This window comes from Myotis brandtii, unplaced genomic scaffold, assembly GCF_000412655.1.
Source record: "Myotis brandtii unplaced genomic scaffold, ASM41265v1 scaffold61, whole genome shotgun sequence".
In the NCBI taxonomy this organism is placed as follows: Eukaryota; Metazoa; Chordata; class Mammalia; order Chiroptera; family Vespertilionidae; genus Myotis; species Myotis brandtii.
In genome coordinates, this window is record NW_005370318.1 from 3,180,867 (window position 1) to 3,199,561 (window position 18,695).

The 18,695-nt window shown below is 45.1% G+C and overlaps 1 protein-coding gene across 1 annotated transcript in view; it reads right to left on the reverse strand.

Annotated features, from left to right (window-relative positions):
- Window positions 1–18,689, reverse strand: part of POFUT1 (protein O-fucosyltransferase 1) — a 21,875-nt gene extending 3,186 nt beyond the window's left edge. The window contains exons 1-6 of the mRNA XM_005879868.2: window positions 18,608–18,689; window positions 16,605–16,726; window positions 12,997–13,179; window positions 11,710–11,822; window positions 2,865–3,057; window positions 1,174–1,416 (exon numbers count right to left, since the gene is read on the reverse strand). Of these exons, the coding sequence (XP_005879930.2) occupies window positions 1,174–1,416; window positions 2,865–3,057; window positions 11,710–11,822; window positions 12,997–13,179; window positions 16,605–16,726; window positions 18,608–18,611 (858 nt within the window). The 5' untranslated portion in view covers window positions 18,612–18,689. The remainder of the gene's footprint in view (window positions 1–1,173; window positions 1,417–2,864; window positions 3,058–11,709; window positions 11,823–12,996; window positions 13,180–16,604; window positions 16,727–18,607) is intronic.
- Window positions 18,690–18,695: the final 6 nt, after the last annotated feature.

Sequence of the window (18,695 nt, forward strand, 5' to 3'; positions counted from 1 at the left end):
AGAAAGTGAGGGGACTCATTGCCTTTTAAAATCTGCTCAAGCATTTAGGGCTTTCGTTCATTTAGCGTAGTCTTATTGAATGCTTACTATTAATTCAGTCATTTTATTGATACAAGCTCTTCATGCATACAGTACCAAGCACATACATTCTACTGCTTATTCATATACTGAATACCTACTATTCACAGCCTTTTAAGCATTAAGCACAAAAGACCCTTCTCTTTACGTATCAACCCCCAACTTCTACCAATGACAGCTAACTTCACTGAGCACTTATTGGTACCAGACAGCTTTAATTTCTTATATCTGATCTTCGCTGATGAGATAGGTACCACCCTTAGTCCCCATTTATAGACAAGGAAACAGAAGCACAGAAAGGCAGTGCCTTGTGTAAGGCTGCACGGTGAGGAGAACCCAAGTTCTCTGGCTCCAGAGTCCATGCTCTTTATTTTTTTTAAAGATTTTCAGAGAGACAGACAGAAACATCAATGTGAGAGCGAAACATCATTCAGCTGCCTCCTGAATGCCCCCAACCAAGGATTGAGCCCACTACCCGGGCATGTGCCCTGACTGGCAATCGAACCAGCAACCTTTTGGTGCATGAGACGACAGCCAACCAATTGAGCCACACCGGCCAAGGCAAGTCCATGCTCTCAGTTCCTCTGCTACACTGGACCTCTACTGGGGCCCATTCTTTACATCCTCATTCAGCAAACCTTTACCAACTGTCTACTATGTGTTAGGCACTGTCCTAGACACTGGTGATGGCAAGGTGGGGTCTCAGCCCTATCGGAGGTCAAAGCACCTGGCTAGTCGCCAAGGAACAGGACAGTCTTGGATCCTGCCTTCAAGGAGCCACAATTCCTGGGAAGAAATAACGCATGTTTCTACACTAGACTCAGTGTAGAAAGCATCTCAGAGAAGATTTAATGAAGTTCTGTGACAACTCCCAGTCAGGACACATTACTTGCAGGAGTGAAGGGAAAACTGGAGAGAATCTGTAGAGGTGTATGAGCTGGGGTTTGAAAAAAGGATAGGAATTGGAGGTGGCCTGGATGTCCAAGCAAAAGTCTGGTGGCAGGAGGACACAAAGGATGTAGGGGGAGCAGTGGGAACACCCGGGCGCTTTCCCAGATTCCCTTCCTACTGCACTCCCACAGGGCCCACGCATACCTTCCCTTTGAGGAGCTGCTGGATCTCTGGCACATAACTCTCAGAATCTGTGGCGATGTAGACAGACCTGGCATTTTGAGCCCACACCCAGAGCTCCACGGCCCGCTTGATTTCCTTCAGGTCTGGGAGGCACATAGTCATGGTGAGAGGGGTCGCTGAGTTGCGGCTATAGCCCACATATTGCAGAGAGGCCATGAAGTGGGAGTCCGCAGTCCCATCCTTCAGCATGGCACAGGCATTCTTCTACGGGGTGGGGTCGGGGGAACAGAGTTAGAAACAGCAACTGGCCTGGAACCCCAGAAGCCAAAGGTGGTAAGTAGAAAAAGGCAGGCTCAACTATGTTTTTTCTTTTTTTTTTTTTAAAGCATCGAGGGAAGAGGGAAATGCATCAAAACAGTAACAGTTGTTTCTGGGGAGTGGGATATTGGCTTTTTATAAAGTTGGTTGTTTTTTTTACTGGTTTTACTGCATTATCTGGGACTTCCAGTCGAATTCTGAACCAGGGTGGTGATAATGGGCAGCCTTATCTGATTTCTGACTTCAGTGGGAACAGTTCTGATAGCTCCCATGAAGTACGTGTTTGCTGTGGGTTTCAGAGAGATAGCCTTTATCAAGTTAAGGTGGGTCCCTTCTATTCCTGCTTGGTTAAGAGTTTTTTTAAATCATAAATGAGTGTTGACTTTTCTCAAATGCTTTCTTGGCCTCTGTTGAGACGATTATATGATTTTTCTTCATTGGGTGTTAATATAGTTAATATATAATTGCATTCCTAGGATAAATTTTACTTGTATGGATTTTACTTGCTGATCTCTTACTTAGGATCTGTGCATCTATGTTCATGAGTGAGAATGGGCTATATACTTTTCTGAGTTGACCTTATCTGAGTTTGGTATTAGTGCTATGCTAGCTTTATAAAAAATAGCATCTTCTATCTTTTTATGTTCTAAGAAAGCACAAATGAAAACTATCTGTTTTTGAAGGTTTGGCTGAAACTACTCATAACGTATTCTGGGTTTGGCTTTTTTTTGTGGAAGCGGGGCAGGAAGGGAGTCTAGTGGGTAAATGTGTGATTACCTTCTCAATTGACTCTGAATGAATTTTGATCCTATTTCTACATTTTTCAAGTCTTTAATAATGAGTATTTCTAACACATATACATATATTTATCTGCTTACATAAACTAAGGAGACTATATTACTTCTGTTATTTTCACACAGAGGATAATCTCGTGAGGCTTCTGCACATTTAAGCAGCCTCCAAATTCAGAGGATGACATCTTCATTTCTTGGGAGCCCCACCCAATCTCCAGAACTTGTTTTTAACAAGTAGACGATTGACTAAACACTGAGCTGGGACAGAGGACTACTGGAGTATGAGTCTGAGCTCTCTGGCTTGCTGCCTGATCCAGAGTCTAGCTTGATACTTCAGTTTATCCATCTGCAAAAACAGGATAAAAATGGCAACTTAGAACAAAAGCTGGCAAGCAAGCTCTTTGGAGACATGCAACTAGACAAGCAAGCTCTTTGTTTGACGTGTCTATGGCAGGATCATGAGATATAGTGGGAACTCTCATGTGGGGACTCTACAGTCTTGGCTGGGACTTGGTGCAATGGGTTCAGTGTTCAATCCCCAAGGCATGGGCCCTGCTCAGGGACATGTCCAACCCATCCAGGAGAGAAAGGGAAAGTTACCCAGTCGGAGCCAATGCGTAGGTGAATAGCGACATAGGGCTGGATGAGGTGGGTGTGGATCAGGGCCTCTCCTGTCTTCACCATCTCGTCTGACCATACCATGTACTTCTGCAGTGGCCTATGCTCTTCCCGGACGGGGAACTGGGCTGGGGCCCCTGGCAGGGCCAGCACTGGATGTTCCTCTGGAGAAAATCTAAGACCCAAGACACAATGAGGGGAAGTCAGACAGAATGCACAGAGAGCCTGGCTATCACCCCCACGGGAAAAAGGATGGTGTTACACCATGTCCTAGAGACTCTGTTCAGAGGCGCCTTTAACATGCAAGAAGCATGAGAGGTTGTGAAACCCCAACGGGCTGATAAGAAACTGTGGCGGCGGCGGCGACAGGCACAAAATGCAATACTGTCCCGCCGCCTGGAATTTACAACCTTCTTTGCTTGTTTAACAATTAAAAATTTCCAGTAGAGCATTCCAATCTTTTGTATATCATGCTGGCTTCCAATCTGTGCTGTGGTAATTCACTCCAGGGTGTGGTGTCTGGACGGAGCCTTGCCCTTTTACCCACATGGCGGGATTGGGCTGTGCAGCTGCTTCCAGAGGGCAATGCACAGGCCACACTCACAGGGAATATGTACTCTGAATAAGCTCATTCACTCAACACTTCACACATATTTACTGATTGCCTACTATGTGCTGGAGCCCAGGGGAGAACAAGACAGGCATGGTCCTTGCCCTCATGGAAAGCATCAGAGTTCTACAGATGTCCATCATCAGACCTCCCTCAAAGGCTCTTCTCCCCCTGTACACGATGCACCTTGTAATTACTTCAACCGATCTTTTCTGGACTCACGCTTCTGAAGGTAATGCCTCCATGTGCTCAGAGCAGTATCTGGAACACATAAGAGCTCTACTAAGATTTGCTGACTGAATGGATGAGGAGCAAACCTGTGTTCCCCTCGTAACTAAGCCCAGACGTATCCCAGCAAATGAACTCTGCTGTCCCATAAACTTTCAAATGCCAGATGTCTGCAGACTTCCTCCTTCCACCTGTCACACCTTCCCTCACTAGCCAAAACCCTGTTCTTAAAATTATGACACAGGCACAGCACTCTGGAAAATGGTTTGGCAGTTTCTCATAAAACTAGACATGCAACTACCATACAACCCAGAAATGAAAACCTATGTTCACACAGGAACCAGCAGATGAATGTTCAGAGCAGCTTTATTCATAAAAGCCCAAAACTGGAAACTCAGATGTCGTTTAGTAACTGAACGCTTAAAAACACTGTGGTGCATCCAACCAATGGAACACTATAGCTATAAAAAGGAACAAACTATTGTTTCAGGCAACTGGGATGAATCGCAAGGGAATTATGCTGTGTGAAAAAAGCCAATCCCAAAAGATTACATACTGTATGACTCCATTTATATAACATTTTAAAAATGACAAAATAGGGAAAAGAACAGAAATAAAACTAGATTAGTGGTTGCCGGGGGCTATGGTGTGTGTGCATATGTTTATGAATATTTAGGGAGGTAGGTAGGTATTGTTATAAACTGGCCACACAATGATCTTATGTAGAACTGTTTGATACCTTGATTGTGGTGGTAGATACATGAGCCTACCCGCATGATAAAATTGAATAGAACTAAATACACACACGCGGGCGTGCACACACACACACACACACACACACAGAAGTGAGTACAAAATGAGAAATCTGAGTAAGATGGGTGGATTGTGTCAATGTCCTATAATACTGTACTATAATACTGTACTATAATATAGGGAACATGCAGGAGCTGGAAAGAGTTACCTTTGGAGGAAACTGGACAAAGGGTACATGGGATCCTTCTATATTATTTCTTATAACTACATATGAATCTACAATTACCTCAATAAAAATTTCACTTAAAAATTACAAAATATTCTAAAAAAACACACAAAATATTTCAAACAATACAGGAAAATACAGAAAATAATCCATATACATAGAACCCAAATTAGCAGGTATTAATACTTCAGATTAAAAATATACATACACCTAAATAAAAGCTCTATTTTATCATCTTTCCCTTCTTATTCTTCCAAGAAGATAATGTGGTTTTGTGTATGATTACACTTTTACTAATGATATAAAAAGGTATAATGATATAAAAAGGTATTATATTGTGTGCTTTTTATGAAGGGAATGGTAAAAGCATGAGCTGTTGAACCTGACGGCCTTGTTCTAGAATGCTGACTATGCCACTTGTTAACTTGAGCAGGTGACTTAACCAAGTTAGAGCTGATAATAGAGCTGATAATGGTGCTACCTCACAGGGCTGTTCAGAAGATTAAATGGATTAATACAAGCATTTAGAACAGTGCCTGGCATATAGAAAGTTGCAAGAAAATTCTGACTATCATCATCATCATCATATCACCATATTGCAGGTAACCTATTTCAACTTTTTCAAACTTCAACATTATGTTTTAGAGATTTGGCCATATTGATCATGTAGATCATGTGATCCTGTGAGCTTCTCTTGACGTTTTCTATTTTGCACAAATAAACTGCGAGGTACCATCCAGTCCCCTCCTGCTGGACAGGGAGGTTGCTCCCATCTGTCACTCATACAACAGCGCTGCAATGAACATGCCACTTCCTTCATGTCCAACCCAAACACCTCAAATGCCAAACTTCCAAGACTTGTTGCCACTCACAAGCTTCAGCTCCTCAGGAGGGCTCCCTGTTCCCTCTTCTCCTTTGATGCCTTCTGCACACTGATGTGCTCAACAACCATGTTACCTGCTCTACCATCAGCCCATGAGGGCAGGGGCACAGCAGTCTTATTCACCATGATTCCCACACACTCTTGTCCAGGGCCAATGCTAAGGAAGTAACACACAAGTGTTCATCGACAGCCTGGCTGCTATATAACACTCGTCTTGTCAAATAAGTATTGAATATCTCATGTAATTTATTATGCATATCACTTTCACACCATCATAAAGTAAGAAAATCCTAAGTCAAACCACTGTAATGGGAGACCATACATACATGTGAATCCTTTATTAAGCCTTATTATCTGACAATATTCCAACTGCTTTGTGTATGTTAACTCATTTGATTCTCATATGAGCCCTGTGAGGTAAGTAGTATTGTTCTTCTTATTTTACAGACGAGAAAATTGAGGCACAGAAAGGTTAAATAGCACGCCCATGGTCACACAGCTGGAATTTAAATGCAGGCAGTCTGCTCCAGAAACTATACTCTTAACTACTACAACTCACTCCCACCCTGGTCAACAAGCTCCTCAAAAGCTGAGTCTGGCCCAGCCAGCGTGGCTTAGTGGTTGAGCTGGATCCAAGAGGTCGCTGGTTCCATTCCTAATCAGGGCATATGCCTGGATTGTGGGCTCGATCCCCAGTAGGGAACATGCAGGAGGCAGTCGATCGATGTTTCTCCCTCAGCGATGTTTCTATCTTTCTTCCTTCTTCCTTTCCCTTCCTCTCTCTCTAAAAATCATTTAAAAATATGAAAATAAAAAAAAGCTGAGTTTTTGGCATATTCTTTTTGTTGTTGTTGTTAATCCTAACCCGAGGATATTTTTTCCATTGACTTTTAGAGAGTGAAAGGGAGGGGGAAAGGCAGAGAGAAACATCAATGTGAGAGAGACACATTGATTGGTTGCCTCCCACACATGCCCCAACCTGGGCCAGGGATCAAACCTGAGACCCTTCAGTCCAAGGCCTGATGCTCTAACCATTGAGAAAACTGGCTAGGGCTATGGCATATTCTTTTGATTCCCAGCCCCTAGCACAGGCCTCAACACACAGTGGGTACAATAACTATTTTCAGAATGAATGAATGAATGAGAAGGATTCAGGGATCTCACCAGAAAGACCAGATCACGTTGTTGGAAGTGAATAAGAACTGAGCACCTACTCTGGGCCAGGCTCTCAGCTAATCTCCTTTCAGATGCCACCTCAAAGGATTTCAAAAGGAAAGCAAAAGTTTGTGATCTCCCAGAGAGCTGAAACATGAGGATAAAATCAGGATCTGCACCCTCCCTGCCCTCTTGGAAAGACCCTGCTGCTGACCCTTGGTGAATTCCATCCCCTCAACAGCTCCCAGCTGTCCCAGTGGGATGTCACCTCTGACCTGACAGGCAGCAAGAGACCAAGACTGATGTGCTCATTTGCTCCCAGTGAGGGAGGAGAGTGTTGCTTGGAAAGAGCTTCACCAGCTCCATCTGCCCACTGACCGTTCACCCAAGTCAGGCCCTTAGCCTGGCCACTGTCTGGCTAAAGGAGGTTTGCTTTCCTGCTGGCTGGGTGCAGTGAACCTCTGGGGTTCTTCACTACCATGCCTACTCTACTGAAAGCCCCAAAAAGCTGGGGTTTCTCTATGCACAGCATCCACTCATGTGCCCCGTGTGCATCTGTGTGTGTGCACCAGTGGATGTTCACCATGCTGAGTGCAGAGGATGCAGGGATACGAACAAGGCAGAGCCTTGCTCTCAATGTCCCTGCTATGAAGAATGCCCTTTTCTTCCAGCTATTAGCATGGCTGGCTCCTTCCCATTTTTCAGGTCTCAGCCCTGACAATTATATGTCACCTGTTTATCTTCTCTCAGGGAGGCTGTGGCTGGAGAGAATGATGAGCTACCTGCTCAAATACCTGTTATCGTCATGCCACAAGAATGGTCCAGCATGATGGAACACAGCCTTCCAACAACAAACAGCAAATGTGAAAAATGTCTGTGGAATTAAATCTACACCAGGGTATTCAGATTCAGAACCAGCAGAGCTCAGAAACCACATAGTGGGGAAGAAATACCTCTTATCCACTTCTTCCAGAACCCAACTTCAACCAGTAACCCTCTTGTATATTACCCAAAAGTTTGGACCCAGCTGTGCCTGGACACATGGCAGCCCAAAACAAAGACGCTTCATAGTACTTCCTGTAGCTAGGTATGGCCATGTGCCTAACTACTGGCCAGTGAGTTGCAAGCAAGTTGTACTCAAGGTGAAGATGGGGCCTTCTTCTGCTCCTTTTGTCCTTCCAGCTAACTAGTGCAAGGATGTGATGGCTGAAGCTTTGTTAGTCATCTTAGCCCAAGAGGTGACACTAAGGATAAAAGCCAGTGCTGGGATGGCCGAGTAGAGAAATGGAGCCTAATTCCTGATGACACAATGGAGCTGCCATCCAGCCAGGGCTGCATACCCCAGGACTCAAGAAAAAAAAATGTTTCTTTTGATTTTAGAGAAAGAGGGAGAGAAACACTGATGAAAGAGAAACATTGATCAGCTGCCTCCCACATGCTTCCCACTGGGGGATTGGGCCTACAACCCTGGCACGGGTCCCGGCCAGGAATCAAACTGGCAACCTCCTGGTGCCATGGGATGACACGCAACCAACTGAGCCACACTTGCCAAGACTATCCCAGTACTTTTACCGAAGAAAGTAATAAACTTTGCCCTGGCTGGAAAGTTCAGTTGGTTAGAGCGTCGTCCTGATATGCAAAGGTTGTGGGTTCAATCCTGGGCCAGGGCATATAAAAGAGTCAAACAATGAATGCATAAATAAGTGGAACAACAAATGGATGTTTTCTCTCTCTCAAATCAGTAAATTAAAAAAACGAGAAAATGAACTATCTTTTAAACTTGCTGTTATTTTGGATTTTGTTACATGTAGCCTGAAAGACTTAGACCTGTGGCCATCCAAACTTTTGGGTGATATACAAGAGGGTTACTGGTTGAAGGAGGTCAGGGGAAGAACTGAGCCCCTCCAACTAGGTCCCCATTGCCGCTCCCATGGCACTAGGGCACTTCTGAAGAACTCCAAGGAATAGTTTGAAAAACCACTGACCTTGCTCACCCCTTCATTTTACAGATGGAGGACTGCAGCCAGAGAAGGGAAACAATCTGCTGAGTCACACAGTGAGCCAGGGAACCCATATCCTTACCCCCAAAGGACAATTTTCTACAGCGAACAAGTGTCCACTATTTTATTTTATTTAAAAATTTTTAAATTGATATTTTTAGAGACAGGAAGGGAGGAAAGGAAGGATGGAGGAGGGGGGTGGTGGAACTACATCAATGTGAGAAACATCATTTGGCTGCCTTCTGTAGGCTCTCTGACTGGGGAATCAAACCGGCAATTCAGGTATGTGCCCTTGATCGGGAATCGAACTGGCAACCTTTTGGTGCTTGGGATGACACTTAACTAACAGCCATTCTGGCCAGGCAGCTTCCACCTTTTGGTGGAATTGACCCTTGGAACACTCACTCCTGGGTTGCACCCTCGCAGAACCCGGCCACCATGCCATGCTCTCAGAGTCCAAGCCACATGGAGAGGTCAAGTGTATCAACGCCAGCTGACTGCCCCAGCCTTTGGGAGATGGTTAGGTTTTGGATGAGCTCATGAGGGTGGAGTCCTCATGATGGAATCTGTGCTCTTATAAGAGACAGAGAGCTTGCTCTCTCTCCAACATGTTTGGAGACAGCAAGAAGGCAGTGCCTGCAAGCCACGAAGTCCTCACCAGAACTCAACCATATTGGCACCCTGATCTCAGACTTCCCAGCCTCCAGAACTATGAGAAATAAATGTCTGCTGGTTAAGCCCCCCAGTTTGTGGTATTTTGTTAGAGCAACCCGAGCTGATGAAGACAAGGTCTCAGCCCTGCCAATCACACATCCCGTTTGTCCTTCATAGCACCACGTCTTTTGGAACGATCTTATGTAAAAGTATTCACTGTCTCCCCCATTAGACTCACCTCCATCAGGGCAAGGGCCTTAACTGCCTTATTCTTGCCTGAATGCCCAGCATCCATACCAGTGCTTGACACTCAGGAGGTGCTTCTTAAATGTGTGGGAGGAAGGCATAAAGAAAGGCAGCTGCCCAGGTGGCCCTAACTCTCTCAAATTGCCTCCAGGGACCTCATCTTCTCTCTTAGACTTCTTTTCCTAAAAATCTGGCTTCCTCAAGCCCTCACACAATTCCTACAACTCAGTGAACTACAACAAGACTGTGGGGCAATAAAAAGGTGTTTCAGCAACATTCCTCGACTGATGCATCCATGCAGCACTGTCCCTTCTTTTCCAACCAGGACTGTGTGCTTTTTCTGGCTTTCTGGAATCTGCTGCTGGAGCTGCTTTTAGAGCTGGTGTCATATTTTCTTTCTTCCTGGCATTTTGTGATAAGGGGCAAATCTCTATGCATTCAGGGCAGGTCTGCCTTCTGGTAATAGCTCCAAGTTCTTCAGAGCTGAATGGGGAGAACCAAGTAGGTGATTAAATGGGACTGCACTACCTGGGATTAACAATGAGGGGGATTAGAATTTGCCATAACTGAGCAGCTCAGGAACTAGCTCTGAAGGTAAGTTCCAAATAGGAATCGGCAGCTGTTAAAGGCATAGCTGTTTTCCCCACGGTGATTAAGTATGGGGGTGCTCTGGAGTCAGGCTGCCTGCGTTCAAATCCCAGACTGTCACTTCAGGCTGAGTGATCGTGGGCAAGTGACTTGACTCCTCTCTTCTACAATTTCCTTACCTGCAAAGCACACATGACAATAACACCTGTCCCAAGAGGCTTGTGGAAGGATTAAGTGAATTATTACCTTCGAAGACTTAGAACAGTATCTGGCATATAGTGGGCACCAAATAAATATTAGTTCTTATTACCTATTAAAGGCTTACATACAGACTGTATGTCCACTCAACAGCTGCATTACCTTGGGCAAGTTATTTAACCTCCCTGGGCTGTTTTCTCACCTGTCAAATGAAAACTGACCATAATACCACTTCATGAAATTTCTCAAAGGCTTAAATAAGATAAAACTTGTGAATAATAATTGTAATAGCTAACACTGGTTGGCCCACTACAAGGTGCCATACACTCTATACCAGGGGTGGGCAAACTTTTTGACTCGTCTACAAGGTGCCATACACTCTATACACTAGGAGGCAAATACCATCGTGCTCCTTCCATTAAACCAAGGAGGAAATACAGGCGAGACAGCTACAGTGATTTGCTCAATCACTTGAGAAAGAGGCAGGGCTGGGTCGGAACTCAGGCCCGTCTTATCCTGAGCCTATGCTTGTTTCTCTACGTCAGTCTACCCTTAGCTCACTAAGTGCCAAGTGCTGTGACCACGCATGAATCCATAAGCTTCTTATAGCTCCTCACCCAAGTCTGACTTCTAAGCCCACGCTTTCTTGCCACACCATAGCATCAAGGGCAAGTACACTATGTTAGTTATCATTATAACTAGACAGTAGCTAGCTGAAGGCTGAGGCTGGGTCTTCCTCCTTTTTATATGTCACCTCTGGCCCTTGAGTACTATGTCTCATACATGACAGACGCTCTATAAATACCTCACGGCCTGTGCCTATGCCCTGCTAACCTATTTTTTAAAAATAGGACCTACTGGAGGGCAACTAATAAAGCACATCCAATTATTATCAGGATGACATCACTCCTCAGTCTGCACCTAAAGTTGTTCTTCTCTAGAAGCTGCTTCCAATTTTCACCTTGTTAAGAAGAAGGTAACAGGGGAGTGATTCTCACGCCTACAGGAGGAAATCAAGACTCATGTGACTGCACAATATTCTTTTTATGACATTCTTTATCGGCTGATAAACTCTTGCCCAACCTCGTGGCAGGTCAACGTTCCACGGTGTCAGGCATTGAGATGGGAACAGATCACACAGGATCCCAAGTTCAGCAGACAGAACAGCTGCACCTTTGGTCCCATATATCAGGGTGTGGTAGAGGGGGAGAGGGCCAGGAAGGTGCTGAATGCCCAGGGGCTCCATACCTCTCCCCAAACCCAGCAATGCCGCCCCCTCCAAGTACCTCTGGATCCACTGGTCTTTGTAGGAGGCACTGTAGGAAATGCCCGAGAAAAGCTCCGACTTGTTGAAACTCACATGAAAATGATCCCAAAATGGGCCAAAGGGGTTTCCTTCCTGCAGAAAGAGAGTGGTCAAAGGCTTACTGAGGGGGAAGGAAAGCCAACTGGGGATGGGGCCAAGGAATTGTGGCTGGGGAACTCTGGGCGATTTTACTCCATCTGCAACACCCTCACAGGATGGCCCATAGGAATGTCAGTTTGTAATTCCTGGCCTGGGGCCCGCGGAGGGCAGTTCCACCTTCAGCCTGGTTTCCAGCAGGAGAGGTTCACCAGTGTCTGAAGGAGTCTTTCCCGCTCACATGCCACATCCGCTGACCCTGCAGCATTGATGTGGGTCTGGGGAGGAAGTGGACCGTGGATATGGGACCATGAATTAGAGCTTCAAGAGACTTTTAAGATCAGCTAATCCAATGCTGCTACTTTCAATATGGAAACTGGGGCCCAGACAGGATAAGACACTTGCCCAAACTCATACAGCAAGTGAGGGCAGTGTTAGGACTATAATCCATCTCCTTTCTCACATTTCAAGGCTCCGCTAACCACCCTCCCCAGACTTTAGGTTAAGCACTGAAAGGCATATTGAGGATTGTTTTATTCCCAAGGTGCCAGAAGTTTACAATTTGTACTGATAACATATAACAGCGTCTCATTGACCTGCTGAAGACAGGAAAGTACACAACTTAGGAGAGTGGGAAATGGAGTCAAATTACCTAGGGTTGAATCGTGGCTCCACCACTTGTTTACTATGTGACCTTGGTCAAAATATTGACTCTCTCTGTAGCACTCAGTGTCGTCTCTATAAAATGGGGATGTTAATAGTACTTTCCTCATGGAGCACTTTGAAGATTAAGTGGGTTAATATGTGTAAAGCTCTTAGCATGGCACAGCATATAGTAAGTGCTATGTGAGCATTAGTTGTTACTACTGATGTGGCACTTTACAGTTTACAAGCACTCTTACACCCTGGCTCTCATGATACTGTATGAGTGAGACAGAGGAAGGACTGTCATCTTTGTTTTACAGGTAGAAATAAAGGCTCAGAGCTCAGAGGAAGCAAAGTCCGCTGCCCAAAGTGACACTACTGACATATGCCATAAATGACTTAAATTTCCATCTTTCTATCTTATGCCCTTCTGGTGCCTTCCCCAACATAGAGCCATCACGCAGCGTCTCATGGGCCAAGAGAACATCGATCAGGCAGAAAGGGATCCCAGGTCCCCAGGACTCACCTTCATCGGGCATGTCTTCTTATCAGGGCTTCTCTGGGCCGCCACTTCAAAGCAGTATGCTACCCGCTTCTCAGGGGGCCAGTGGGTGGGGGCCAGCTTCTCCATGAACTCCTCCAGGCTGATGACCCGATGGTAAGCCTTGAGGGGCGCCAGCTTGAAGTACTTCTCGAAGGACACATGGATCTATAGAAAAAGGGGGAAAGAGAAGGGCAGGATAAAGATATCTGTAAAGAACAAAGAGTAATTTCCCTTGGGTTAGAAAATGCCTACTGATCTCTAAGAAAAAAGAGAAATGATGCGAGAGAAAACATGGGCAGAGAATAGGAGTGAACACTCACAGCAAAGAAAACCCAAATAGTCAATACACTCAAAAGATGCGCAATTAGTAATTAGGAAAAAGCAAATTACAATGATAAGTAAGGCATTACTTCTCACCCATGAGATTAGGAAAAATGTAAAAGCTTAACTCTAATTATTGGAAGAGATGTGAGGGAAGGGGCATTTTCCGCACTTGGCTGGAGTAGAAGTGTACATTTTGGAACAACCACTTTGGAATGTAATCTTGAAGCATCTAATAGAGTTTAAATTGCTCCTTCCACCACCTCAAGGTATTTGCCCTAAAGAAATTCTTGCACTTTGCACCCCTAGGAGATGGTTACAAGGACTCTCAAATATAAGAAAGAACTTGGAAGAGTCACACCAAAGACACTAAATCCAAGATAGTGGTTGCCTTAGGGGTGAAGGGAGGGATTGGGATTAGCCTCAGGAGCCAAGAGAGATGGTATCTTTTAACAACTGTATCTGTAGCAAAGATGAGAAACTGTTAATGATCACTTCTAGTGGTGGATACACAGATGGTGATATTAATCTCTGTTTCTTTCTAGATTAGAAAGAATTTCTTAAAACACCAGGAATAAAATTTAGACTTTATCCTATAGGTCAGGGTTCCCAAGCATGTTCCACTAGTTTAGGTGGATAAAAGATTCTGCAATAAGAAGACACCAGAGTTAAAAATGCTTGGGAAATACTGTGTTAAGCTGGTTTCCTTCCTATAGGACTTCTCAGGGCCTTTAATATGCTAGTGTGCATTCTGAATCCCCAATTTTGGGGAGATGGGAAATTGATAATAAAATTTCCCAAAGTGATTTAACCACTGCACACTTCTTGTATGAGTCATTGGCATTCCAAAGAACAGATTTTGGGAACCCTAACTATTAGCAACAAGGTCTTGCTGGAGGATTTTAAGCAGAAATAATGAGATTTGCCTTTTTGAAAGATCACTCTGATGGTGGAGGAGAGAACGTATCTATGGTAAGATTAGAGGGGGGAGTCAAGAAGCTACTACAATGGTCCTTTTGTTTGTTCAAGTATTCATTCAACATATATTTCTGAGCATCACACATAAGTCCAAGTGAAGATGTAGAGGCATGGAAATTCTAGAAGATGTAAAAGAAAGTGAAGTAGAGAGCCAAGGGAGGCATTTAGGATAACTTGTAGATTCCTGGCTTGGTATCCAGATGAATGAAGGTGACATACATTAAGGATTGGAATATAGGAGGTAACACAAGTTTAAGGGGAAAGATGCCAAGTTCTGGCTTTGAAAATTTGAGCTATTGGTGGAACATTCAAGTAGACTCAAAGGCCTAGGAGTCAGAAACAGAGGCCGATGGTCAGAGGAGAGTCTGGGCCACAGATAAACTTGGGAGGTACGTGGAGAATAGTGAAAGCCAAGAGTCAACAGAAATTTATAGCAAAGCAAATAATAGTAATAATAGCAACTAATATTTATTGACTGCTGACTTAGCAGCAGGTGCTCTACTCATTACATTTCATGGACTTGCCAATCTGATTCTAAGAGGAGGAATACAACCATCTCCAGGTCACTTAAGAAGAAACCCAGGTGAACTCATCTGAGGTCACACAGTTAATAAGAAAACAGAAAGAGAAGACTCACCAACATTTAAACAATGGGCAGAGATAGAGCAGCCCCCGATATAGTGCAAAGAGAAAAATGCTGAGAGGTCAGGATTGAAGCAGGAACAGGCTGTGTCTTGCACGCCAGGGGAGTAAGGAAGTTCAGGAAGGAGAGAGGCTCACAAGGCCAGGTGCCACCAGGAGGTCAGTTGAGATGAAGACGGGATTTGGCAATTCTGGGGTCCCGGGACCTCTGTGAGAACGGTCCCAGTAGGTAAGGGGAGCCAAACGGGGACGGGGTAAGTAACCTGTAGAAAGCAAGAAGTGAAGACTCCGAAAGACTCGGCTGAGAAGGCAAGGTGAGAAAAAGAGGGGGATGAATGGGCAATGTCTAAATTATACCAGTGGGTACAAAAAAGTCAGAATGTCAATGACTCCTGGTTACTGAGGACTTCTTGTGTTCTAAGCACTTTATATTGTTGCGTTCAGTTGATTCTAAGAGAGAAACATACAACGTTCAGGGCATGCACAATCACTAACTCGAATAAGAGGTAGCAACCATTATTACCAGCCTATTTTAAAGATGAGGAAGCCATGACACAAAGAGATCAAGTACCCTGCCCAGTCTACACAGTCAGTAAGTGGCCACGCCAGGTTATGATCTCAGGTACTCTGGCTTTTAACCTTTGTTAAAAAACCTCTCTAACTACAGGCATGCAAAGAAAAAAATCCTATGCAAAGAAAAGACTATAAAAATGAAATACAATGTTTTATACATACTAAATATAATTTTTAAAGTTTATTGAAAACTTGTAAGTCAATTCATTAAATATTAATTCAGTTACTACTGCCAGACCCTTGGGGATACAGTGTGAACAAAGACAGACACAGGACAAGTGGAAGACACAAAGAATAAGCAAGGAATTAGAGGATGCTGAGTATCACTAAGCTCAGGGATCCCCTGATGGGATGAAAGGTGGTGTTGGGAATCTGGGTTTGTGGCCTTGGACACGTTATTTAACTAACCTGTGCTTCAGTTTATCTTTCAAAACTGATAACAGCATCCATCATCTTTGACTAATGGGATGCACAAAGGGTGGGATCAACAAGGTCTGGAAATGAATGGGGCTTTAGGTTCAGGTCACAGGCTCTAGAACAGGGGTGGGCAAACTTTTTGACTCGAGGGCCACAATGGGTTCTTAAACTGGACCGGAGGGCCGGAACAAAAGCATGGATGGGGTGTTTGTGTGAACTAATATAAATTCAAAGTAAACATCATTACATAAAAGGATATGGTTTTTTTTTTTTTTAGTTTTATTCATTTCAAACGGGCTGGATCCGGCCCGCGGGCCGTAGTTTGCCCACGGCTGCTCTAGAATCAAATACCTGAGAATTCCAGCTCTACTATTCACTTGTGTCACCTCGGGCAATTCACCTAATGTAAGTCAGTTTCCTCATAGGGATGTGATGAAGGAGAAAAGAGCTAATCTTCATGCAGTGCTCAGAACAGTACCTGGCAAACAGCAGGTGCAGGATAAACATTAGTTATTTTATTCCAGGGAAGACAGTTCTGGGTGGCGGTAGGGCAAGCACAGAGGGGTGGGAGGTAAAGCCCAGAGGACTTGGGGATTGAGCAGAGGTGAACGGGATTGGGAAAGGGGGGACAAGGGCCAAGGTCAGAGGGAGGTACTCACATTGGTAAATGGAGGCTTGTGATGTTGGTACTCAATCCAAGGGGGTACAGCCAGGGTGCGGTTCAATAGCTTTGCAAATGCCAGGGAGCCCAAGAAGTGATCAGCCTGGTTCCCGAAGCGCCCTGGATGGTATATCGCGAGAGGTGAGGCCTGGGGCAGAGGGCATGGGGAATGCAGGGCGCACAAAGGATGCAGAGCCAGGGTTGGGGAAGGCCAGGGGAGCTGGGAGTGTGGGATCAAGTCTAGATTCCTAACAGTCAAGGCCCTTCAGGCCCTGTCCCTTCTGCCTCAGCCATTCCAAGTTCCCTTCTGTTTCCCAAACATGCTCTACACTCTACTCTACACATCCTCAACCCAAGCCTCTGTTTTTTGCTGTTCCCTCCAAGATTGCCTTTCCACCTCTATCTCTACTCACCAACGAAAGAAGGGGCAACTCCAGTGCTTCATTCACTGGGATCCTTTCACCTACCCGCTGTCATTACTCAGCCCCCTCCTCTGCTTCCCATCTTGGATTTGAGTTACCAATTCTTCACTTATCCTAGAACAGTGGTTCTCAACCTGTGGGTCGAGACCCCTTTGGGGGTCAAACGACCCTTTCACAGGGGTTTCCGAAGACCATCGGAAAACACATATATAATTACATATTGTTTTTGTGATTAATCACTATGCTTTAATTGTGTTCAATTTGTAACAATGAAAATACATCCTGCATATCAGATATTTACATTACAATTCATAACAGTAGCAAAATGACAGTTATGAAGTAGCAACGAAAATAATTTTATGGTTGGGGGTCACCACAACATGAGGAACTGTATTTAAGGGTCGCGGCATTAGGAAGGTTGAGAACCACTGTCCTAGAAGGTCCTTTCCCACTTTCTGACCTTTATAGTGGCTGTTTCCTCAGCCTGTGAATGCCTTGGGGCAAGGACCCTCTCTGATTTTTTTTTGTTATCCCTAGCATGGCATCCATTCATTCATTCCACAAATACTGAGAAGCTACAATGTGCCAGGCTCTCTGCTAGGTGCTAGAATACAGGAGTGAGTAGGAAGGGCAAGGTCTCTGCCCTTAAGGTACTCACAGTCCAGTAGGGAGACATGAGACGTGTAAATAAATATACAGTGATAAACTTTTATAATTTCAAGAAGGAATGGGAAAAAACTTGGTGATGAACAGTAAGGAGGAGATTATTTCGGCTGAGGTCAGTGAAGTCCTTTCTGGTGTCATTTAAACTGTGATCTGAGGATGGGAAGGGGTTGGTCTGGCAGAAGTGAAGAGGAGGGTGTTCCAGGTGTAGGGAACAGCACAGGCTGCAAGACCTGCCTGTGTGTGAGGAATAGAGAGGGGTGAGTGTGCAGGTGGAGGACCTGGGAAAGGAGAAGGGTGTGATGAAGATGGGCAGAGGTCCAAATGACCATGGTGAGGGGTCTGGAGGATTAGGAAGGATGACTTTTACCGTGATGGCCCACCACCCCATTTAAACTGCATCCCTCAGCTGGCCATGAGATTCTTCCTTACCTTTCTCTACATTATTTTCCCTAAGTAATATGTAATTACTTAATTTTTTTAAATGTTTATCTTTTATTGACTGTCTTTCCCAACTAAAATGGAAGCTCTACAAGGCCATGGGGTTGTCTGTCTTATCACTGCCATATCCCTAGAGCAGAGCACAGGGCTGGGCACAGAGAAAGCGCCCGGTAAATATTTGTCGAATGAATGAGAGAATCGCCCAGAGTCCTTGTGGATGAAGCCAGTGGCATCAGGTCCTGGCCCACGAACTCCGTTCACTGGACTCCAGGCGAGCTTAGACCTTGCGCAAGACATGCAACCTCTCCTGGCCTCAGTGTTCTCATCTGCTGCCAAATAGGGGGTGGGACCCAGAGGCCCCTCCGTGCCCCCGGCTGGGCGCTCTCCCGGACCTGTCCGGGGAGAGGCTTAGAGGCGTGGCTTCGCCTCTCGGGCCTCAGTTTCCCCCATGAGCAGAGGGCTCGGGCGGCCTTACCCATGCATGGGCAGTAGAGCAGGTAGCCGGCCGGGTCCCAGGAGCCCGCGAGCAGCCCCGGGAGCGGCAGGAGCAGCAGCAGGAGAGA